This window comes from Artemia sp. Qi Xiang Cuo, chromosome 1, assembly GCF_049724085.1.
Source record: "Artemia sp. Qi Xiang Cuo chromosome 1, ASM4972408v1, whole genome shotgun sequence".
Classification (NCBI taxonomy): domain Eukaryota; kingdom Metazoa; phylum Arthropoda; class Branchiopoda; order Anostraca; family Artemiidae; genus Artemia; species Artemia sp. Qi Xiang Cuo.
The window spans coordinates 2,106,451-2,131,940 of record NC_142794.1 but is presented as its reverse complement, the minus strand read 5'-3'; the positions used below and the strand labels follow the sequence as shown (position 1 = coordinate 2,131,940).

Below are 25,490 nucleotides of genomic sequence, written 5' to 3'. Positions count from 1 at the left end.
GCATTATAAGCCCATTCTTTAGATATATGATTATTGACATAAAAATTCCGTTTTTTAAAGTTTTAATTACTACTGAGCCGTATGGCTTGTTTTTTTTTTATTACGTATATGTTATTACGTATATCAGGGGGTTCACCCCCTAGTCAATACCTCGCTCTTCACGCTAAAGTTCTAATTTTGTTCGAATCACAAACCCCTGAATCACAAAGGCTGTTTAATTAGAATAGATAGCTCTTTTGAAAGTACTAAGAAAACTTCCTCCGTGGAAAGATACGCCCACGTAATCCTCTCCCCCCCCCAGACGCTAAACGTCTGTATACTTCCCAATAACCAATACTATACGTAAACAATGGGCAAAGTTCATATCTTGCATCCCTTCCCCCGGAAACTCTGGGGGATTAAGTCATCCTCAAAGATATATTTCTTATACTTTCGACTATGCTAAACAAGATGGGTATCTCAAAATTTTGATTGGGTGACTTCAGCAAAAAATGAACGTGGGAGGGGGCCAAGTTGCCCTCCAATCTTTTTGGTCACCTTAAAAGGGCACTGGAAATTTTAATTTCCGTCCGAATGAGCCCGTGATCTGTGATCTTTCTTCTGGCAAAAAATACAAAATTCTACATTTTTGCAAATAGAAGTTTGAAACATATACAGTAGGGTTTTCTGTTACGCTGAATCTGATGGTTTGATTTTGATTAAGATTCAAAGACTTTTTTCAACTGAAGGAAAGGAGTACCATTAAAGCTTAACACAAACAGCTATTAATTCGTATACGAAGGGTGATAACCCACCCTCAAAATCTCACTCTTTATTTTAAATTTGACTTTTTCTCGTAGTTCTATAAAAACGACTGCTGAAACACAAGGGCCGTTGAAATAGAAAAAAACTTTTATTCACCGTAGTGGGTAACAACTAGTCGAAAAGCAGGCTAATTTTTCGAAAGGGGACTGAAGATTTAATGTTTTGACACGACAGTCCTTCTTTAAATGATGCCACACTTCTAGGATAATAACCAATTGTAAATTAACAATGTGCGAACTTCAAGCAATTTGCGAATCTTCTAATTTTGCTGATCAGATATTTGGTGTTCTGACACGACAGGTCTTCTTTAAATGGCTTGATTGAAAGAAATGTCGTGTCAAAACACCAAATATCTGATTATCAAATTTCTTAAAGTTTTCGTACTGTTAATTTGCAATTGGTTAACATCCTAAAACTGTGTTTAGAGAAAACCTGTAGTGTCAGAACACCAAATATTCCCTCAGAATTTAGCATGGCAGATTAACAGATTAAACAGGAAAACGAGGGAGTACCTAAATTATTCCTAAAGAAAGAAAATCCTAAAGAAATTCCATAATCTCCTAAAGAAAGGAAAACTGTTTATGTGAGGACTAACCCTTCACAAAAGAGCGTATCAGGGTCACTCTAGTCTCCACGACTTCCCCATCAAAGCCTGAGCAGATTCTACAAATAATTCCTAGACGGCAGATAATTATTAGAATGTTAATGGCATAAATGGGAATAAATCAGTTTATTAGTTTGATATTCCTCTTGCGGTATCTCCAATATAAGTCCTTGGACCAGTAATCTGCAACGGAATCTCAAAATTATTTTGTCATTTGCAGGTCGTTTTAATCCTCGCATAATTTTACCGGGTCATTAATTAATTAATTAATTTTACCGGGTCATTAATTAATTTTTCCTATTCCAATTGCACGAAAGCTCTTATGTATTGAACTTCGATTTCAAAATTTATTCAGTATATGCTTAATTACCTGAATTATTCATAAAAAGCGAAATAGCCTAATCATTAGTTTATCACTGATATTAATCAGTAGTCGTTTTTCATCCTCAATTACATATTCATTAAAGGACAAGAGAGTTCGGCTACAAATTTAAGTATGTCAGTTACTTCCAAACAGTGAGACAGGACGAAACAATGGAATCTAACAATGGATTCCCTCCTGGTTTTATATTTTGTTTTAGTATTACTGTTGAGACAAAAAGAAAGATGAGAAAAAATGAACGAAAAAGGAGTACAAACGCCGAAAATTTAGAACAAAAACGATCGAGAAGTTTGCCACCAGAAATTGAAAGAAAGGCCATTACAGAATCGAAAAATTGGGAAGCAAATACAGATTGGCCAAGGAAATTAAACGAGAAAATGACTCAGCTGAAAAAAGAGGCAGGAGTTGAGAAAGCTTACAGTAGTGAAAGAAGCCTACAAGTTCTTAATGAGCCAATAAAGCAGAGAGTAGGTTTTGTTTATATTGACCTGTGCATTATGATATTTTATAACATTTTTTATTTATTAAAACAAAACTGTAGTAAGCTGGAGAAAAGAAAGCAAAATAGATTCTAGGTTGATCCCTCCCGAAAACCCTCTTCTCGTGGAGAATCCCACCGGAAACTTTTCCCCGTGGAGGATCCCCCCTGTCACGCCCCCCCCCCCCATAAAATTCAATCTTAAAAAAGAGTTTTAAAATTTCTTACACTTTTGCTTTTTTTTACCTAAAATAAAGAATTTGGTTCATTTTAAATTTGCTTGGTTCTGACTCAGAGTTAGACTTCATGTAATTTAAACTGAAAAAAATCCCTAGGCGTAGGATTACCCCCCGTCACGGTCAATTCCCTGGGGAAATTCAAATTTCAATTAAGGCCTGAAATACCTAAAGGTATTTCAGGCGGGAAAACCTTTGAAGCAGACTAAATGGATGCATTCCTAATCACCAGGGGTGAACTAGAGTCATCTAATACAGATGACGGTGCCAGACAAAGTCCATGGAAAGAAAATAGCCAATAAAAAACAAAACTGCTCCTTTGCTTTTTTCTGGAAGATTCTGTGCTATTGTTATTTTAATAGCGATTATTTAGATTCTATGTCTTTTTTTTAAGTCTCATCTTCTTTCTACGACATAAAAACTAGTTCTTTTAAAAACTATTCTTTAACACCACCTACTGTATCAGTGATTAATTTCTAAACAGATGTCATGAAGCAAAATAAAGGCATACTGCTACTTGATTCCTAATACCTCTTAGTCCCAGCTGGTATCTCTGTGCGCTTCTATCATAGGGCACCCATTTCCAGTGGCATTGTTTCGGAGGGGGGGATGCAGTTACCCCCCAATAATTTGGACAAAAAATTATTATTTAGCCTATGTTCCTTGACTCTCCGGATGGACACCCTCTCATGACCACCCCCCCATAAAAATGCTGGAGCTACGCCCCTGCCCATTTCCGCAGTTGCCACTAGTTTCAAATTTCCAAGTTCTTTAAATTTAATCGTATCCTACTATGTTAACTCAACCTCCAAGAACACGAAACAAGGAGTCAAAAGAACCAAAAAAACAAACAAATGCTATAAAATATTCTGCCAATATTTGGAAAGCAGGTAGAATATTAAAAAATCCCTTCTTTTTTTTGTTTTACTTGTCTTACTTTCCCTATGATGGCCCAATTTAAATCATATGGTGAATTTTCCAGGGGCTGTTTGTCTCCTGAGTGAATTTCCTGAAAGGAACCAATTTCCTGGGGAAACTTTTCTGGGGGGGGGGGGGAAGGCAGATATTGACAGGGGAGGAATCAGCCAGACACCAACAAAATAATAGAAGTCAATCACTCAGTGAAATAGCAAAGGGCCCCAAATACCCTTTCCGGTGTTTTCACTGATCCTCCACTTAGATTTTCAAAAAGACTCTTTTTAACTTCATTTTTAAAAACAATGAAAGATAATCCTTGCGCTCCTCCCCCTACATTTTCATAATTGGTGATACTGTGGTTGAGACACGTTGTCAAAAGCCTTTGGGAAGTCAGCGTAGAGATAATAAAATTCCAAGTCATTGCAGCTGAACTTCAAATGTAGTTGTAAATAAATGTTAATAAAAAAAAAATCATTCCTTGCTTCTTAGTGTGTGCTATAGTAGCTATCGGATAAAAACAAAGGAATTTTCTAAAACTCGACCAAAGCATGCACATTTTTCGCGGTGTTGAATTAGATGGACCCTATACAGTAGCTAACTTCTGTATCGATTAGAAATGATGGAGGAATCTTGAGAACAAATGCTTGGGTTAAAATGCAGAGATGCCAATCTACAAGAACTGGGAGGGGCCAAGGATTATAACATTTTCTCTTAATGAAGTGCTGTATTTTCTGTATATTATTGTAGTACTGTATATTATTGAAGTACTGTAAATGTATTTTCAATATTTAGAGGGAGGGGACAATTGTTTTTGTCTTTTTCAATTATTTTAGTGAAATTGGAAAAATGCAATTTTAATAAATGATAAAAAATAATTTTAAAAATATGGAGGGGGTAAGAAACCCTCCCGCAATTGATGTCCCTCGTTCAAAGGAAAACAACCCAGACAAGCTCCCTGGGTGCCATCATTGGTGGATACCACGTTCAAGATATTTTCAAAGGTGACTGTTTCACACATTTGCACAATTTTTAAGAAGGAAGAGGCGAAGGGCAAAAAAGTTAATTTTGATTAGGGAGCCACCCAATCTAAGAAGCATCCTGGTTAATTATACAGAAATTATGGGAAATGTTGTACAAAGATCTTGTCCAAGTCCACTGGAATACGATCTTTGTTTCTGGCAATAATTTTTAGTATGTTTCAGAGTGTTGCCTTTGAACAGGGTGGGAAGAAAAGGTTTGTTGATAATCGTCGAAAAGTTCGGTAATCAAGTTGCATAAAAGACAGATTTACCATCCCCGCCCTCACACCAAGAAATTTGCACCAATTGGTTTAGTTTTTAGTTAGAGATTTGCACCAAAAGGAACATATATCAAAAATAGTTTTAGGACAGGAACTGGTTGGTCTCCAATCATTTTCGACTTATTTAAAGGACTAGAACTCTCAATTTCCAATTGAATAAACATTATCTGAAGTTTCTACAACCACGAGGGGGAGGTTGGGGATGAGGAAGTTTCAGCCCCCCCCCCTATAGAGAATAAATTCTACTAATGCTGGGGTGTAATGTTACTCTTTACTTTAATAATAGCACCTTAGACCAGAAATATTCCCAGAAAAAAAGTGGGATTCAATATCAATTTCTACCTCCACCCTTCCTTTCCTTAAAATTAATTTTGTATTTATAGGAAGGCTCAATGAGAGGTAGGATGTTTTGGCATTAAAATGCACCCTTAGGGCATCTGGCCCCTCCCTGACAACAGTAAAAAAGGATCCGGAAGGATAGGCAACTTTCATAGCTTATAGCCCTTGGCCTGGGGACTCGAAGAGGGGGGGGGGTTAAAACTTGGAGGCCTGGTTATTTGACTTTTAAACAAAATTACTATCTCAAACTTTTGATCGGAGGTGTTTGGGAAAAAAACGTCGTGGGTGGTGGCTTGTTGCCCTCCAATAACTTTTGACTCTCAAAAATGACACTAGAACGTCTAATTTACAATCGAATAAGTCTACTTCGAAGTTCATACGCAAGTGTCTTCGGGAAAAGTCGGTCAATTTTAATTGTTCTTCCTCTTGAAAGATCTTAAAAAAAGCACTGCATGAACAACTTGACGTCGGCCGAAGGCACTGCAAGACACATGCTACGTTGCGAACAGGAGAACAATACGTCACGTTTTTGTTAAGTTTAAATTCTTTCTAACGTTTATTAACAGATCCTTCTATTTAGCCAATTCAACTATAGCCCTCAAGGCATACATAATGGAACCTGCCATAGAAAGGTTTCAATATCCATGAAAGGTGTGGGATATAAGGAACCAAAAGCTCTTAAAAAGTACTCTTCCAATGCCAATGAAACTTCTATGCATGCAAATTAAAAGTGTTCTATCCGACAGGCTATTTTCTAGCCTCACGGGACCGCAAATTTTAGGTCCCGGAAATTGATTTGGTGAAAAAAAGTTCAAATGCTACTTTTTCTAAACTAGTAACTTTAATTTTTACATTGAACTTGACCTTACAAGCGTTTTCTTGTTTTTTATGACTGTAGTAGTAAAAATCCAAATTAAACCAATATTGGTGTTTGATTCAAATTTGTCGATAATGAGATTGAAAAATTTTAATTCAGTTCATCATCACCCAAAGCTATAATCAGGTCTTCACAAAGTTGGTCTAGGCAAACACTGAAAAGTATTGGCGGACGAATCAAGCTGGTTGACTTCAATTTGGTAGGCCAACCTGTAGAGGAATTCATCTAATTTTACCCTTCCTTAGAATTCAGAGTACCTGAAAGAACATGTAGGCTATGCAGCAATTTAGTATAGCCATAAAAAGGGAAAGGACCTCTAAACGCTAGGTGGCGTTGGTGATTCGTCTTTTAAACACCTGCGCTACTTACCACTATATAAGTTCCCACACTCATCAGTACAGAGTTTGAAAAAAGAATGGACTTGAACAGCTTTTGAATCAAATTTTATAACACAGAGGAAACGTTTAAACAGTAACAAGTAACAATTCTAAGCGAAAAATATAACTGAAAGGTTTTAAGCAACCAGTTATGCAATACATATGTATATTTATTTAGCTGATAGAAACGCTCTAGCGAAGGTCCTATCCTTAATTAATATACCAGATAAGTAAACTAAAGCAAGATACTTTTTCAGAATTGGAAAACAGAAAACTTAAAAGAGAAGGGACTCATTTATTCAAAATTATCAGACACTTTACACAAATATTCAACATACCACCCCAAAAAAAACTTGCAAGATACAAGTAACAATTGTAAAATTATTATGCTCATATTCTGTCCACAAGAGAAGTCAAATGTACATTTTCATAAATATCAGCCAAAGCTGCCACCTATTTCTGTTTCTGAAAATTACTTTTAATGTTATTTACTTTGTGCTGTGTATTAATGAATGCTTTCGTTGTATGGCCTCGCTTAGCATATAATAAACTTGATATTGTTATTCGTATTATAACTTCCTGTCGTTTAACTGAACAGTTAAAGATAGTTATGATGACCACCTTATCAGCGCCTATTCAATTTCAATTTTTTTTTTAATAGCACGAGATGTGTTGCGTCACAATAAAAAGACATGGAGATCCCTTAATATACGATGCTGCTCTTCGGTGTCAATACTGTTCTCAGTACCAATGATAATTCGGATTCAGCTTTCCGAATTATCAAATCTTTATCTGAGACCTCAATAGTAAGTTGGAGACCCTCTATATCCTATTAGCCTATATATAGATGATATATAGATTGTCTATATCTTCTATAGAGATTTTATAGAGGATGTCTACAGAAATTCTCTATAGATATCCGTAGTAAAAAAAAGAGGAATTTCGGATTTACAGTTAAAGATATCCATTTAATCTTAGCTATTTCTACCACCTCGTTAAGGCTAATCGTCTTTATTAGTGGCTAATGCTATTTTCCCTATGCTAGGAAATCGGGAATAACTGCTGCGATATAAGTGATTTTGCGCTGATTTTTTTTTTTTTTTGACGACTCCCGAGTTAGAAAGTAAAATAATGTTGGTTTCACTTTTTCTATATATTTGTTATCTTTTTTCGAAAAAAAGAAAACAAGTTATTTTAGTTTGTTGAATAACAATTTAGTAGATGGGAAATGAACGTAGATATTTTTGCAGTTGATTCTACTGGTATTTAAAAAAAAATGTTGGTTACAGAATTATTAATTTTTTTTTTTTGGTGCAAAAAATTATTTTTAGTTTTCATTATTTTCTTGCTATAAGGCAGGAAATCTGCTCAAAAGGCTAGAATTTTGGACAGTATGCAGATTTTACAATCTATAATGATTACAGAATGTGTTTGATGTCTATCACAAACTAAATATAAAAGCAAAAAAATAAAAATAAAAAAATTCGCTCGATTTTTACTTTATTTTCCCACTGTTTCCCGCTTGGTAGCGTTATTTCGTCAGCCAATAGGAAGAAAGCCCGCAATTTTGATTGGACTGTGTTCGGTATATCATTATGACTTTGGGATAGAGACTGTCAAAAAGACCTTTGAGCCACGAGGAAGAAAACCACAAAAACAGAAGGTGGCTGAATTTAAAATACCGGTAAGTAAATATTACATATACTAGGTTCATTCCATCCAGTCCAGAAGCTTTTAAAATTGCTTCCGATGGGTTCTGGGTTTACATCCCCTTCAATCTAAAATTTATGGAAAAAAACATTTTTTTTATATGTACAATGGTTAGGAGACAAATTCACATTAGGCTTCCCAGGCACGTACAATGTAATTTTATGGAGGAGGATGCAGAAAAATCTTACCAGCTCTACACAAACAATAAAAATTTATGTTTCAGGTGAAAGGATGTTTTATGATTTGGAGGAAGATTAACTACTTGCCTCCAGGATATCCAATAGAGGAAGCAAACTTGCTTGAAAGTTTTTTAGCTTTGTTTTTTGGGCGAGGAAGGGGAGTAGGGGGCCTTTCTAGCCCCTGGTTTCCAGCTATCAGACTTGTGAAGCTATGAAGAAGACATCCCAGGGCCTTGACACTGGAGTTCTGGTATATAATGATATGCAATAAGCTTTACTTCGGCTTTTTTTTTATAGTAGTTTCTAAACAGAACAAACAAAAATCTATCCCTGAGCTATTCCTGAGATCTGTAAAGTTATGTCTATCCTTATGAGCTGTATAAAACAGAGCACTTCCAATGGATAATATGAAAATAAAAAATATAATGAAAGTGGAGAAAGCATTAAATATGAACTCAGGAGGTGTGAAGTGGAGACCTTGGATAAAATTGCCGAGGACCTGGAAGATGCAGCTAGACGGCATGATAATAAAATGTTGTATTGACATGTTAATAAATTAAGAGGGAGTAGTCAATCCGGAGTTGTCCCAGTGTGGTCAAATCCCACTTTCTAAGACTATAATGAGAGAAAGTTTGAGATGGTTAGGGCACGTTCTGCGGATGAGAGATGACAGACTGCTGAAGATTTTTTTTTTTCGGCCAACCACCTAGGGCTAAACGGAAAGCAGGTCGTCTGTGGTTGGAGTGGAATGATGTCATAAAGAAAGATTCAAGGGAAATGGGAACTTCCAAGGAGGGTGTAAAAAGGGGGCTTTGAATAGAATAAGATGGATTGGGAGCGTGTGTAGCTGTGTTGGCCTCAGGTGACTTGGTGCTGCGGTGAGTTGTTAGTAGTAGTAATGTTTCCAAAACATCAATAATTACTGCCCTTATGTGTATATATGTTGTGAATGATGGGTTTATCAACCAGCATTCCTTTTTATGTTTAATTTTTTATTTTTAGGAAGGTACAGCTTGGAGAACAAAAGATGATTTTTCAACCTCATCTGAAATTACAGAAGAACTTTCAGTAAATCCTAAACTAAACGAAGCACAGAATTTGGGAAGCGGTGGAGGTTCTTCTGGTATCGATGGATCAGCAACATTTACCGATATTGACTTATCTGGAATTTCAGATGGAAATTGCATTGTAAATCGAAGACATTTCCTCAGTGAAGTAGCTTCTGTATTCACACACAAGATCAGTTGTAGACTATCATATGAAAATTTGATAATAAAACAATTAGAAAAGAAAGGCCTGCAAACTGAACTGAAAGTTAAATGTAAAAAGTGTAACTGGGAAAAGAGGATTAAAAATGAACCAGAATGTCCAGTAACAAGTGTAAAAGAATATCTTTCAAGCTTTACTACAGAAAGTAAACAGGTTACTTTCTCAAAAAAAGACTCAATTTTAAAATGGTTGCTTGAATTTGAAGGCCGTTTGGGGAGCCATGGGCACTGGAGGTGGATATTCTACACTGTGTGAACTCTTCGGAGTGCTTGGAGTGAAGTCAATGTCGCAGATAGTTTATTCCCGTATTGAAAGACAGCTGGGTAGTGCTTGGATGAATAGTTTGTCGGAAATTTTGCGAGAAAATGGACGAGAGGCCTTACAATTAGCCATTCATGAAGATAGGTATAAAGAGGACTCATACTGGACAAAAGTGATATGTGATGGAGGGTGGAATAAGCGTAGCAAAGGGCATGATTATTCAGCAAAAGGATGTGTTGCGGTTATCATAGATGCATTTACGAAAAAACTGTTATATGTTGGCATAAAAAATATATACTTTTATATGTGTTTTTCTTCTGCAAACTCTAAAGTAAGTCCTAAAGACCATTTCTGCTTTCTGAACTATAACGGAAATTCGAAGAGTATGGAAACAGACATTCTAGTTGAAGGCTTTCGTTCCAGTGAAGAGATGCATGGATTACAGTTTTTAGAGTTTATTGGTGACGGTGATTCAAGTGTTTTTTATAAGCTAAAACAGTGTGTCTCTTACAGTTCAAACATACGGAAAGATGAATGTGCCAATCACGTCACAAAGAACTATACAACGCATCTATATAACTTGTGCAAAAATAAGAAAGGTTTGTACACCAAATTTCTTCCCAGAGGAATTATCCAACAATTGACCAAAAATTTAAGGGGTTCGATCAAAATAAATTCTGAAAATAAGGGAACAGCGGAAGAATTGAAGAACCTGTTAAAAAGAGGTCCGTACAATGTTTTTGGAAACCACACAAAATGCGATTCCGGTTGCCCTAGATTCATTAATGGTAAAATAGAAAGTCGGTGGAATACTTTGCCCATTCACGTGTTTGAGGATGTTATGACAGGGGTAGAGGTTGTGTGTCGAAAATCAGAGCAGCTCCGAAATGACGCAACTACAAACTTAGCTGAAAGCTGTCAGTTGTTGCAAAGTTCATCGGGGGAAAGCAAATAAGCCGGTCTAAGGGAGGTTCATACCAAGCAAAAGTAAATGGAGCCAGCCTTACTTATAATTCAGGTCCGAAATGCCATCAACTAGCTTGAAAAAATATTTTTAGGTCCAGTTCTTCTTGCTTGACGAAAAAGTATTGCAAAAAAAAACAGCAGAACATCGCTTAAGATCTAAAAGTAATTTGACAAGTTATTATGGTTCTCTTGGAGGAAAACATTTTGCTAAGTTAAAAAACAGAAATAACAACTTCGGTGATCGGGAATATGGACCAAACTGCAATAAGCCAGATATGACTTCTGATGAAATAAGCTCAGCCAGACAAAAATATACTAAGCAACATTTAAAATTGGATAGTGCTAGCATTAGCCGTTTGTTTTATAATACCAAGGGGCAATCAAAAAATGAGAACTGGGTTGAAGAGAGATCTAGGAGAATAACGAGCAGTTATTTTCATAGAATTGCAACTAGAAAAATAGCACTAGAGTTGCCCCAATTGTTAAGCAAATTCGAAATTTGGGACCTAGATTCTGCTCTGCCCTTATGAAAAAGGGTTTGGATTTAGAAGTAGTTGTTCTAGAAGCGTATGAAAAGAAATTCAACTTAAATGTCATAAAGGGAGATGAAATAGGACTTAGTGTGCATCCACAGCATCAATATCTTGGTGCATCTGTAGATGGATAGCTCTCTGATGACACACCTATAGAGATAAAAACCGTACATAATATACCGGAATTCAAAACCATTTTTGATGCTGCTCAGTCCAAAAATCTAGTCAAAGGATTTTTTATTGAATTATCCAGTGAAGGTCTTCAGTAAAAAAAAAATCATAGGTATTTTTCCCAGATACAAGGCCAACTCGAGATACTAGATAGAAATAGATGCCACTTAATAGTTTTTAACTCCATTGATGACTGGAAATAATTACAGTTCACCGGTCAAAAGAATACTGGGCGAAAGTATTTCCAAAGCTTGAAGCTTTCTGGAATGAATCCTTACTACCTGAAATTTTAGACTCGAGGTTGGTAAGGAATATGGAAATCAGAGAGCCTATGGTCTCAGAGGATATGAACACCAGAGAGCCAAGCTCGTCTCAAGCTCGTCACAGAAGGAATCGGGAGACAACGAAGAATCCACCAGTCATTCAGCGCATGAAAACAGCGGTTTTGAAGAAATATTTTGGTCTGATTTGGAATAAATGAATCTTTGTGTTTGATGTATTTTATGTGATGCATTTTGATGTGATGTGACAGTGATGTGATTATTACGGCTCTTTAATTTTAATTAGTAAGTGTGTAATGTGCATTTCCAGCTAGCTGTGATGATCAAAGTCTCGTCTTTTTACCAGGCTTGTCCCATATCCACCGTGCTTGGCATAGTTCCAACACTCTTGGTATAGCTCTCACAGGTCCGCGGTTCTTTGCACACTCCCACCACGCTTGGTAAGCACTGCCTGGTGTACATGATTTCAGAGAGTGGAAAGCCACGCGATATTCCATCTTTTTCTTTCCACCATTTTCATCGTCACTTGTCTCATATCCGATGCTGTTGCTACAGTGAAGCAGGAGGTTGATTTACATCATCCTTGACTTTTTGCATGTGTTTCACAATTATTTATTTGTGATGTGATAGACAGGCTTTTATATATATCGATTTTCATTGTCACTTGTCTCGTATCCAAGGCTGTTGCTCCAGTGAAGCAGCAGGCTGATTTACATTATCCTGGACATGTAACCTTTGGCATAGTTTTTTGTGTCTCGCAATATTTCTTCCAATATCTCCACTGTTACATATCTTTTAGCCACATATTTCTTTGTTCTTCACTTTAATTTTTGATTCTTCCTGATTTCCATTGTAGTGTGTCTTGTAACCGCATTTTTTGTACTTCACTTTTTTCCCTCGCTGTAAGTCTTGCTGCCGCTTATCTTTTAACCTCATATGTCTTTGTTCTTCAATTTCGTTCATCATTACTTTAGAATTTTTTTTCAGTGACCGCATCACTTTCGTTTTTGACTCGTTGCAATTTCCACTGCTGCTTATCTTTTAACCACGCATTTCTTTATATTTCAGTTCCGTTTTTGATTCGTAATTTTCGCTGCCGTTTAACTATTAACGCGTATTTCTTTTTTCTTCAATTTCGTTTTAGACTCATAATTGACTTTTTTGCCAGCATTCTAAAGACATATTTTTTTTATTCATTTTCTTTGTCAATACATCACATATTTTTTTTCAATACCCTTTGCCTTAGCTGCTTGGATTAGTCATGTCACATTTGATGGTCTAGAATGTTCATTTTCACCGATTGCGGATTTACGTTTTTTAAGGTCACGTTTTTTCATTTTTAGTATACAGGCGAAATATCCACGTTGTTTTGTTTCTTTTGTTTTTCTTTTCTCGCCACTGGCCACAGTCTCGTTTGTTTGTTTTTTTTTAGAGATTTTTATGTTTGTTTATTTTTTTTCATTGCTTGCCGGTTCAGCTTAAGATATTTAATTAGTCAATTGAGATATTATCAAACTGCTGGAAATATCTTTTGTAAATAGAATCATTACATTTGATATTTTATACTTAGCCATGTTTTTGTGTATTTTTACATGCGCCATAGATACTAAAAATGAAAGAATAGCTCCTGACGCGGAAATGACGTATTTGTGCTTTTGAAATATGTTCATATATATGACGTTACTCATATGAATTCTTTTTTGAAATTAGGCCTCTTAAAAAATTTCTCAAACTTGTGACCCATCTAGATGGGGTTTTTTTTTTCAGGCAAAATATCACAGGGTGCCAATTTTAAAACAAAATATGGAGCCGTTGTGGGGGAAAAATTTACAAATACATACATGCATAAACAAATATATAAATGAATATTTATTTTTTTTACTTAATTTCTGATCATTTTTTAAATAATGCCAGAAAATCTACTAAATCTACACGGAAAAATCCCCTCCCCACGAAAATATCCTATAGACAATTAAATCTCGGTGAAAATTTAACCAGGACAATTACCCTCAACATCTCCGTGGGTAAAATTGAGTCGGTAAAGCTAAAACAAGACATATGAAAATAATTTCGTACATGATTTACGGGAAAGTCCCCCATGATAAAATTTCCCCTTTATAGTTCACCCCCCCCCCGAACTTCCTTCCACATGGAAAATTCTACCCTTGGAAAGTTATCCCAGCAGAAAATTCTCCCCTCCCCCATCCTAAAAATGTATGCATACTTCCCAGTAACAAATACTATACGTAAACAATGGGCAAAATTTTTAACTTAGACGTTTCCCCAGGGGCTGCGGGGGTTATGTTAACTGCAAAGGATATTTATTGGGCCTTTCAACTATGCTGAACAAAATGGCGCTCTCAAATATTGAATCGCCGGTTTTAGAAAAAAAGGGGCGTGGGAGGGGTCTAGTTGCTCTCCAATCTTCTTGGTAACTTAAAAAGGGCACTAGAACTTTTAATTTCTGTTCGAGTGACCTCTCTCCCGACATTCTAGAATCACTGGGTCGATACGATCACCCCTGGGGGAAAAAAACAACAGGCACCTGTGATCATTCTTCTGGTAAAAAATACGAAATTCCACATTTTTTCAGACAGGAGTTTCAAACGGAAAGGCGTAATAACATCCAACCGTCAGGACATCCAACGCCATAACATCCACAAAATCCATCATAACATCGACAAAATAATCCGTCAGAACCACCAACCGTCACAACATCCAAAATTTAAAACTATACTTTTTGGGGGTTTAAGTGGGAAAAGATACCTAGGTTAGGTTGGGTTAAGTATTTAATATATGCTATGCTTTACCCTCACCCCCTGATGTGCAAATATATAGCCGAAATTTGTTTCTAAACTATTATATACTTATTGCTCTTATATAAGCTTATAAATTTTTTTGGATGTTGTGACGGTTGGTGGTTCTGACGGATTTTCCTTTTGGATATTATGACTTTTGATGCTTATGACGGTTATTCGAAGTGGTAACACCCTGCTTGAAACCTTTACAGTAGGATCCTTTAATACGCTGAATCTTATGGTGTGGTTTTCAATAGGATTCTTTGACTTTTAGGGGATATTTTCCCTCCTTTTCAAACATCAGGCAGTTTTTCTCAGGCTTGTAACCTTTGGTAGGTAACACAAAGATTAATAAAACTTTATATTTGTAATCAGCATAATAAGCCGATTCTTTTGATATCAAACAGTTCGTGGTAACGAACTGTAAGTAAGGAGCGACCCGGCTCAATAGTAACCAAAACTCTAAAAACCGGAATTTTGATGCCCATAGATACATCAATAGAATCAAATTTTTATGCTGATTTCAAATATATAAGTTTTATTAAGTTTAGTTATATTCATATTCATCAAAAGCTACGTGCCTGAGAAAATTTGCCTTATTTTCGAAAAAAAGAGGGAAACACCTACCAAAAGTCATAGAACTTTAATGAAAATCACACCATCGGATTTAGAGTATCAGAAAACCCTGTTGCGGAAGTTTCAAGCTCCTATCTGCAAAAATGCGGAATTTTGTATTTTTGTCAGAAGAAAGATCACGGATGAGTGTTTATTTGTTTTTTTTTCTTTTTTTTTTTATTTTCCCAGGGGTGATTGTATCGATCCAGTAGTCCTAGAATATCGTAAGAGGACTGATTAGAACGGATATTAAAAGTTCTAGAGTCCTTTTTAAGTTACCCAAAGAAATTGGAGGGCAACTTGGCCCCCTCCGACACTAATTCTTTTCCCAAAGTCACCCAATCAAAATTTTGAGATAGCAATTTTGTTTAGCATAGTCGAAAATTTAATAAATATGTCTTTTAGGATGACTTAATCCCCCACAGTTCCCGGGGGAAGGGCTGGAAGTTATGAACTTTACCCATTGTCAGACAGTTCGTGGTAACGAACTGTAAGTAAGGAGCGACCCGGCTCAATAGTAACCGAAACTCTAAAAAACAGAATTTTGATACCAATAGATGCATCGGAAAAATCATATTTTTGTGCTGATTTCAAATATATATCAAAAGTTACGTGTCTGAGAAAATTTTACTTATTTTAGAAAAAAGGGAAACAACCCCTAAAAGTCGTAGAACTAATGAAAATCACACCATCCGATTCAGTGTATCAGAGAACCCTGCTATAGAGGTTTCAAGCTCCTATCTGCAAAAAATGTGGAATTTGTATTTTTTGTCAGAAGAAAGATCATGGATGCGTGTTAATTTGTTTTTTTTATTTTCCCAGGGGTGACCATATCGATCCAGTAGTTCTAGAATATTGGAAGAGGGCTCATTTGAACGGAAATTAAAAGTTCTAGTGCCCTTTTTAAGTGACCAAAAAACTGGAGGGCAGCTTGGCCCCCTCCCATGCTCTTTTTTCCCAAAGTGACCCAACCAAGATTAATTCCATATGCAAAAAAAATACAATCTTTAGTTCAGAAGTGGTTATATTTTCTTTTACATATTCTAACCTGCTCATCTAATTTGATCTTCATAGAATCTAACGTGCTTTTACTTTTGTTTTTTCTCCTGCGTTAAACTGGATTAACAAAAAAGAACCCAGTTGTCGAAGACTAATTATGTTTCTGTCAATAGTCTCATACCGGGTTTGCTATCGACGAGATACAAGCAGTGGCGTTACCAAGATCTGTAAGACCAGTTTCGAAAATTGAGCGGGAACAATAAAGACAATTACCCTTAAAGAGTGAGAAATATCAGCGGTACAAAGAAGTTTACAAAACTGGGATGTTGGGCTAAATCAAAAGACATCATATGAATCTAAGCTGTCATAAAGAATGTCAGCAATATCTCAGGAAGAGTACCCAGATGATGTGCTGAGTGCTAAGAAATCTAGAGATGGAGAGACGACAGCACAATGTTCGTAAGTTAATACTTTGTAGAAATGTCAATTAAAATGTTGAACTAAATAAAAAAACATCATGTGTATCCAGAATGTGAAAATGGCGTGTCTGAAATACTTCAGGAACAGTGAAAAGTATTAAGCTGAAAGAACTAGCTTATAGAATAGGATTACGGTTTTGGAACATGTGGAACAACAGACTTTATAAAACCGACCCACAAATGGGCAAAATCAACAAACCAAATTTACAACCTTCTTTTCGAGCATACTCGTCAAATTTTACACTTAGTTTATGAACTCAAAATCCCAATTGTCAATGGAACATTAATTTCGTAATCAGGATTATTAGCAAGAAGGCAAATTGACCATCTAGATTAAAATATTACAATTCAGTTGGTCAGTAGAAAAGGCCCCTAAGCTCTTTGGGAAAAAAAGTATGATTACTAAACCAAAAATTACCGGCTGAATTTTCTCTGCCACAAAGCTTGCATCTGATAACCAAATTTGCTGATCCTCGTCCCCCTTTAAGTGGCACTGACTCTTCTTGCGTAATATACTGCCACTTCTCAGATGTTTCACCACAACTCTGGCATTTGAACTGTAAATAAAAATAAATACAATTTGATATGGGTCTTTCAAAAGTCATTATCTAGAAAAAGAAATTAATAAAAGAAAAATAATTATCTGAACATTAAATCATTTTCCTAGAAACTAATTTGACTTAGTCCATCATAATTAACGGTTCTAGGCGAATATCCCCTCCCGGAAACCCCCCCACGGAAAATACCCCCTCCCCCACCAAAATAACCCCGCGTGGAAAATAAGGCTTTCCAAATTGAGAATTTTATTTGAGTTTTTTTTTTCCGTAGGGGATGGAATTTTGGTACTTGTGTATTATGCGCCACTCACTCAAGTTTACGCTGTGTAAAATTCGGGAACACACCGGTTTTTTGTTAGTTTCTTCGTTACTTTAGAAATACATTTGCGCTATAGATTTTCACATTGGGGAGGGGGGAGGTAAGCATAGCGGCTCTGCATGCAAAATGTGTTTGGCACAATTATTCTGCATTTTAGATAGATAGACAAATAAATGTATTTTAAAGCCAAACATAAGGCCATGAACACAGTAAAATAACACAAATGAATATAGTTATTGGGGGGGAGGGTGTTTAACCCATCGAAAAATACCCCCCCCCTCCACAAAAAATACTCCCTCCTTGGAAAATACCATCGCGGAAAATACCCTCCCCCCGTTTGGAAAGTGAGGTTTCTCAATCTGAAACTTTTATTTGATTTTTTTTTTTTTAGTTTCGCTGAAAAGTGCTAAGGAACGGGAAAAAGAGGAATTTACACACCAGAAGTGTCTTAAAAACTTAGAAAAAAAACACAAATCCATTTGTGTTGAAAAGGCTTCCATACGATTTTCTGTAATTTTTGGCAGAAGCGGGCGCCGAATTAAAAAAAAATTGAAGAAGAAAAATAACTTAGGCAAACAATCATCAAAATTAAGCTAAAACATATGGCACCAAAAAGTTTAAGAAGTTTTGGCTTTCGTTTGAAAAGATAGTTGGCTTTGGGAACCAACACATTCTAAATTGTTTAAGTTTTTACGGACAAAAGCGTTGTCAAATTCTACGAGTTTGCTTTTCTTATCTTCCAAGTGTAAAACTACCACAAATAACCATTAACAAATAAATGAAACCCAAAACTAACAGAAATTATAATAAATGGCCTAGTCAAACTCAAAACGAGCAAAAAGTAGAAGGAGTATGGCTGACAACACCAATGTCTTCTTCAGACCAGATAATAATTTGCACTTTACTTTAAAAAAAAATAATAATAACCGTATATTGTCAGTTTGATATATATATATATTGTGACATCTATTCCTTATTGTCTTAATACTTCTTTATTTGTTGAAAACATTTAAAATGTATTTTGTTTTCAGTAAAGTACAAATTAATTTCTGATCTTGAGGAGGTGTGAGGGTTGTCAGCCCTACTCATGTTCATCGTTTGAATTTTGATCTTGAATATACTATCTAGGGTTATTTGTTTTTGTTTTGGGTTCAATTCATTTCTTTATTGCGATTTGGAGTAGTTTTATGCTTGGGAATTTATTTGAATTTATTTCTACTCATTTTTGGCTTAACGAGACCATGGGCACCGGCAAGGGAGGGCAGGGGGGCATGGCCCCCACCTGGAAATTTGGGACTATATAGTAATTATAAGGAAACCAAAGGAAAAAAAGCAGAATAGAGAAAATCCACGGAAAAAAATGTTTGTTGCCCCATTGTTGGCTGCCTGCCAATAGATTTTGACCCTTAATAAGGAAAATATAAGTTCTAATTTGTGACTGAGCGACCCCTAACAACTTTTCCACAAAAATTTTTTCTATATGATTTGGTTGGAGCAAAATAAAAAAACAAATTCTTCATAGTAATGAATGGTAAGTAAATAACGATCCTTGTCAATAACGAAAGTATAAGAGCCTAACTATTAAAATCATTCAGTCAATGAATCAGCTTTTTATGGTGATATTAAATATGTATTTGCTTATTAGTAATTAGTGTAGTTAATAGAACACAAGAAAGTTCGTATTATATTTTCGACCGTGCTGAACACAATGGCTATTTCAAAATTTTGATCGGAAGCCTTTGGGGAAAAAAATGAACGTGGAAGGGGGCCTAGTTGCCCTCCGTTTTTGGTCACTTAAAAAAGGCACTAGAACTTTTAATTTTCGTTCAAATGAGCCCTCCCACGATATTCTAGGACCACTGGATCGATACGATCACCCCTGGGGGAAAAAACAACAAAAAACAAAAAAACAAATAAATAAACACGAAAAATAAACACGCATCCGTGATCTTTCTTCTGGCAAAAAATAAAAAAATCCACATTTTTGCAGATAGGAGCTTGAAACCTCTACAGTAGGGTTCTCTGATATGCTTCTCTGAATCTGGTTCTCTGAATCTGATGGTGGTATTTTCATTAAGGTTTTATAACTTTCAATGGGTTTTTCCCCCTTCTTTCGAAAATCAGACGGAAAAAATGTTTGTTGCCCCATTGCTGGCTGCCTGCCAATCGATTTTGACCAATAATAAGGAAAAATACAAGTTCTAATTTATGACAAAAAAAACCACTTAAATGAAACATTACATTTACTTCATACTAGGATTTTTTTTTTTGTTTTTTTTTTTTAGTTGACAAAATTTCGAGATACACCGCTATTCTTCTGTAATTTTTTAGTGGCCATATACCTAGAAAGAATTATTTTCTGACTTCAAACTGTTCAAATACTTTACCCCCCGGGGAAAATACCCCCCCCCCCCCCATAGAAAAGAAGGCTTTCCAAATTTGAGAATTATATTTGAGTTTTACTTTTTAATTTCCGTAGGGGGAAGGAATGTTGGTACTTGTGTGTTATGGGAAAGTCGCTCAAGTTTACGATGTGTAAAACTCAAGAACAAAACCGTTTTCTTCGTTAGTTTTTTACAGCTTATCGCGAGACAAGACACAGAAAAGTGACAGAATATATGGGGAATATATAATTTGGGCTATATATTTGCATATAAGGGGGGGGGGCGGTAAATTAGTTTTATACTACTTTGCCCGGGGGGGGGGTGGTCGGAGGAGGGGTTGCGTGGGAGGATCTTTCCTTGGGGGAAGGGACATTTCTATGAAGGGGGCGCCGGATTTCCCAGCATTATTTAAAAAACGATCAGAAATTAAATATAAAAAAAACACAGTTTTTTCAACTGAAAGTAAGGAGTAACATTAAAACTTAAAACGAAACAGAAATTATCAAGTATATGAGGGGGTTCGTCCCCTAGTCAATACCTCGCTCTTTAGGCTAATTTTTTTTTTTAGTACTTTCAAAAGAGTTATCTAGTCTAATTAAACAGGCTTTGTGATTGAGGGATTTGTGATTCAAACAAAATTTGAACTTTAGCGTAATATTTGAACCCATAATACACAAGTAACAAAACTCCTTCCCCATACAGAAATTACCAAAATAAAACTCAAATAAAATTCTAAAATTTAGAAAACCTTCTTTTCCACGGGGGGAGTATTTTCCGGGGGGTAAAGTATTTGGACAGTTTGAAATCAGAAAACAATTCTTTTTAGGCATATAGCCACTAAAAATTACTGAAGAATATCGAAGTAGCCTATCTGGAAATTTTGTTAACTAAAGAAAAAAAAAATAAATAAAAAAATCTCAGTATAAAGTAAATGCAATGTTTTATTTAAGTGTTTTTTTCCAAGTATTTTTTTTTTCAATGACCGTTTTTCCAATTATTAAATAATATTATTATGTTTATGTTATTGACAAGGATCGTTATTTACTTACCATTCATTACTATGAAGAATTTGTTTTTTGTTGGTTTGTTTTTGCTCCAACCAAATGATATTGAAAGTAAATTTGTGAAAAACTTGTTAAGGGCCACTCAGTTACAAATTAAAACTTATATTTTTTCTAATTGTAGGTTGAAATCTATTGGCTGGCAGCCAACAATGGGATAGCAAACATTTTTTCCATGGTTTTTCCCTATTCTGCTTTTTTCCTTTGGTTTCCATATAATTACTAAATAGTCTCAAATTTACAGGTGGGGGCCATGACCCTCCCCTGCCCCCCTTGCCGCTGCCCATGGCCTCGTTAAGCCAAAAATGAGTAGAAATAAATTCAAATAATTTTTCAAGCGTAAAACTACCATAAATCACCATAAATAAATTAATTGAACCCAAAACGAACAGAAATAACAATAAATAACCTATTCAAAATCAAAATAGCAACAATTAGCATGAGTAGGGCTGACAACCGCCACACCTCCTCAAGGCCAGAAAATAATTGGTACTTTACTGAAAACAAAACGCATTTTAAATGTTTTAATTTTTTGTACTTCAACAAATAAAGAAGTATTAAGAATATAGGGAACAGATATCCGAATGTGTATATCAAACTGACAATGTACGGTTATATTTTTTTTTTATAGCAAAGTGCAAATTATTTTCTGGTCTGAAGAAGACATGGGTGTTGTCAGCCATACTCCTTTTACTTTTTGCTCGTTTTGAGTTTGTCTAGGCTATCTATTGTAATTTCTGTTTTGGCTTTAAAATACACTTATTTGTCTATCTATCTAATATGCAGAATAATTGTACCAAACACATTTTGCATGCAGAACCGCTATGCTTACCCCCTCCTCTTATGTGCAAATCTATAGCGCAAATTTATTTCTAAATTAACGAAGAAACTAACAAAAAACCGGTGTGTTCTCGAATTTTACACAATGTAAACTTGAGTGAGTGCCGCATAATACACAAGTACCAAAATTCCATCCCCCTACAGAAATTAAAAAATAAAACTCAAATAAAATTCTCAAATTTGGAAAGCCTTATTTTCGACGGGGGGGGGGGGTATTTTTTTGGGGGGGGGTATTTCGAAAATTGAGGATTAGCAACAAATCAAAGGAAAATAATTAAAGTTTAACTTTTGAATAAAACAAAACTATGAGTTAAAATGATTATGAGTTTTAAAAACTCATAATTTTCTGGAGAACTTGAAGTTAAAGATTGCAATATGATCGTCTCAAACAAAAACACACTAGGTACAAATATCACGAAAGGTGTCTGATTCCCACGAAATTGTTTTATAAAGATGGTAATCTTGGTTATTACGAATCCAAGGATAATATTGACATTTATGATGGAGGTTCCCACAAAGTAAAAAACTTGCTGAAATCTGAGTCATGCAATGATTTTCAACTTGTAAATTGAAGGGCCTCTCCCTACCGGCACTCTTGATCTATATTATTAAAGAAAACTCATAAATTTTGGAGGATTCAAAGTTAACTGATGAACAGAAAACCAGGGCCAGTAAAAAAACAGAAGATTTTACACCCTTTTGAAATAGATAGATAAACAGATAACTTTATTGACAAACCCTCAAAGCACATCAAAATTAAATAAATTCCGAACAGACATTAAGAGACATAAAATAGGCCCATAGCAAACTGCAAAAAAGTGAGCAAGTTATCTCGCGTCAAATCACAGCTGATATATTAGTTGGTTACTATTGTACATCTGTCAAACAGCTATATGCACAGATATCAGACTTTGGGCCATAATACCCTACACCTCTCCCCAACTTTTTTCTATCCCTAGTCAAAACCAGAGTTTATCCTATTCCTAATATCCTCTCCGAAATTTCAGGCTTTTGCAGTTAGAGCCTATGGTTTATAGAAAGTTATAATACTACGCCATATATAAGAGTATTTAAGATATAACAAAAGTAAACAAGCATAACTGACTAAGACTAAGAGGCTGAGCTAAACTGTATTTAAACCAATAGTAACCCACAGAGATCTTATCTTTGCTAAGGAGGAGGGGTTGCATAATCCAGCAAAAACATTTTGCATATATACACCATATGTTGCCTAAGAAATATTCTTCAGAAGAGAGACGGATCAAATTCACAAAATAAAATATGGGAAAAGAGGCAATCTCCCGGATGGAATATATGATATTATATAATGGGATATGTAATAATGTGAAATTACATGATAGGAATTTGGGGGAGAAAAATAACATGAACCCTAGGATGTTTGCTAGTAGGGGGTCTGTTAGCCACTCTGTAATGAACATCAGATGCAACTTAACTGATATTACATTTTGTGCAATACACATGTGGTAAATGGGAATCATGAAGCAAGTGAGAGAAATGAACTTTGCTAAGCCATGCTCAGGTTATATTACTTCACACAGCCAGAAACAGGTGAGGAATGCATCATCTTGCATGGTTTCTTGTCATTTTGAAGTAGCTTCTGTGGGTATGAGAAGTAATATATTTGCTAATTTGCTACATTTTTTAGCACACCGCTTCGAGGGTGCACTTTTTGAAAGACAAAACAACATCAAAAACTTGCAAAACTTTACATTATATTTTGGAAATAATATTACTTTTTCAAAATAATGTATCTTTATAAATTTATAAGTCTTTTATGAATACAAATGTTGGTATACTAAACACTGAGATTATTATATGTCTTTATCATTTTTTTTATATATGTTCCATGTTTAACACTTAATTCTTTTTTAAATCATAAATTTGGAATAATATCAGCTGACTTTTTTTTAATTAAGTTTCATTTTTTTTTTATATGTTCCATGGAGACCACTTTATTCTTTTATGAATCAAAAGTTTGGAATACTAAACCTAATTTAAGAACAGATAAGTCTTTTTTAAATCCAAATTTTGTAATACTAACCTCTGACTTTTTTTAATTTCTGTTTTAAATTTGGTTTATCTGTTCCAATGAGAACAGATAAGTCTTTTATGAATCCAAAGTTTGGAATACTAACCTCTGACTTTTTTTTAATTTCTGTTTTAAATTTGGTTTATCTGTTCAATGAGAACAGATAAGTCTTTTTAAATCCACATTTTGTAATACTAACCTCTGACTTTTTTTAATTTCTGTTTCAAATTTGGTTTATCTGTTCAAGGAGAACACATAAGTTTTTTTTAAATCCACATTTTGTAATACTAACCTCTGACTTTTTTTAATTTCTGTTTTAAATTTGGTTTATCTGTTCCAATGAGAACAGATAAGTCTTTTTTAAATCCACATTTTGTAATACTAACCTCTGACTTTTTTTAATTTCTGTTTTAAATTTGGTTTATCTGTTCAATGAGAACAGATAAGTCTTTTTTAAATCCACATTTTGTAATACTAACCTCTGACTTTTTTTAATTTCTGTTTTAAATTTGGTTTATCTGTTCAAGGAGAACAGATAAGTCTTTTATGAATCCAAATTTTGGAATACTAACCTCTGAGTTTTTTTAAATTCTGTTTCAAATTTGGTTTATCTGTTCCAAGGAGAACACATAAGTTTTTTATGAATCAAAATTTTGTAATACTAACCTCTGACTTTTTTTAATTTCTGTTTTAAATTTGGTTTATCTGTTCAATGAGAACAGATAAGTCTTTTTAAATCCACATTTTGTAATACTAACCTCTGACTTTTTTAAATTTCTGTTTTAAATTTGGTTTATCTGTTCAATGAGAACAGATAAGTCTTTTTAAATCCACATTTTGATACTAACCTCTGACTTTTAATTTCTGTTTTAATTTGGTTTATCTGTTCAATGAGAACAGATAAGTCTTTTTTAAATCCACATTTTGTAATACTAACCTCTGACTTTTTTTAATTTCTGTTTTAAATTTGGTTTATCTGTTCAATGAGAACAGATAAGTCTTTTTTAAATCCACATTTTGTAATACTAACCTCTGACTTTTTTAAATTTCTGTTTTAAATTTGGTTTATCTGTTCCAAGGAGAACAGATAAGTCTTTTATGAATCCAAATTTTGGAATACTAACCTCTGAGTTTTTTTAAATTCATTTTCAAATTTGGTTTATCTGTTCCAAGGAGAACACTTAAGTTTTTTATAAATCCACATTTTGGATTACTAACATCTGAGTTTTTTTAAATTCTGTTTCAAATTTGGTTTATCTGTTCTATGAGAACAGATAAGTCTTTTTAAATACACATTTTGTAATACTAACCTCTGACTTTTTTAAATTTCTGTTTTAAATTTGGTTTATCTGTTCAAGGAGAACACATAAGTCTTTTATGAATCCAAATTTTGGTATACTAACCTCTGAGTTTTTTTAAATTCTGTTTCAAATTTTGTTTATCTGTTCCAATTAGAACACATAAGTTTTTTATAAATCAAAATTTTGGAATACTCAACTCTTACTTTTTTTTGATTCAGTTTTAAATTTTGTTTATCTGTTTAATGAGAACAGATAAGTCTTTTTTAAATCCACATTTTGTAATACTAACCTCTGACTTTTTTTAATTTCTGTTTTAAATTTGGTTTATCTGTTCAATGAGAACAGATAAGTCTTTTTAAATCCACATTTTGTAATACTAACCTCTGACTTTTTTTAATTTCT

At 34.6% G+C, this 25,490-nt stretch overlaps 1 protein-coding gene and 1 pseudogene across 1 annotated transcript in view; one reads left to right on the top strand and one right to left on the bottom strand.

The window, feature by feature from the left end:
- LOC148955898 (CXXC motif containing zinc binding protein) overlaps positions 1-25,490 on the bottom strand; it is a 46,275-nt gene that overhangs the window by 20,209 nt on the left and 576 nt on the right. The window contains exon 2 of the mRNA XM_089098274.1: positions 16,995-17,184. Within this exon, the coding sequence (XP_088954400.1) occupies positions 16,995-17,184 (190 nt within the window). The remainder of the gene's footprint in view (positions 1-16,994; positions 17,185-25,490) is intronic.
- Positions 9,688-11,575, top strand: LOC148955899 (uncharacterized; annotated as a pseudogene).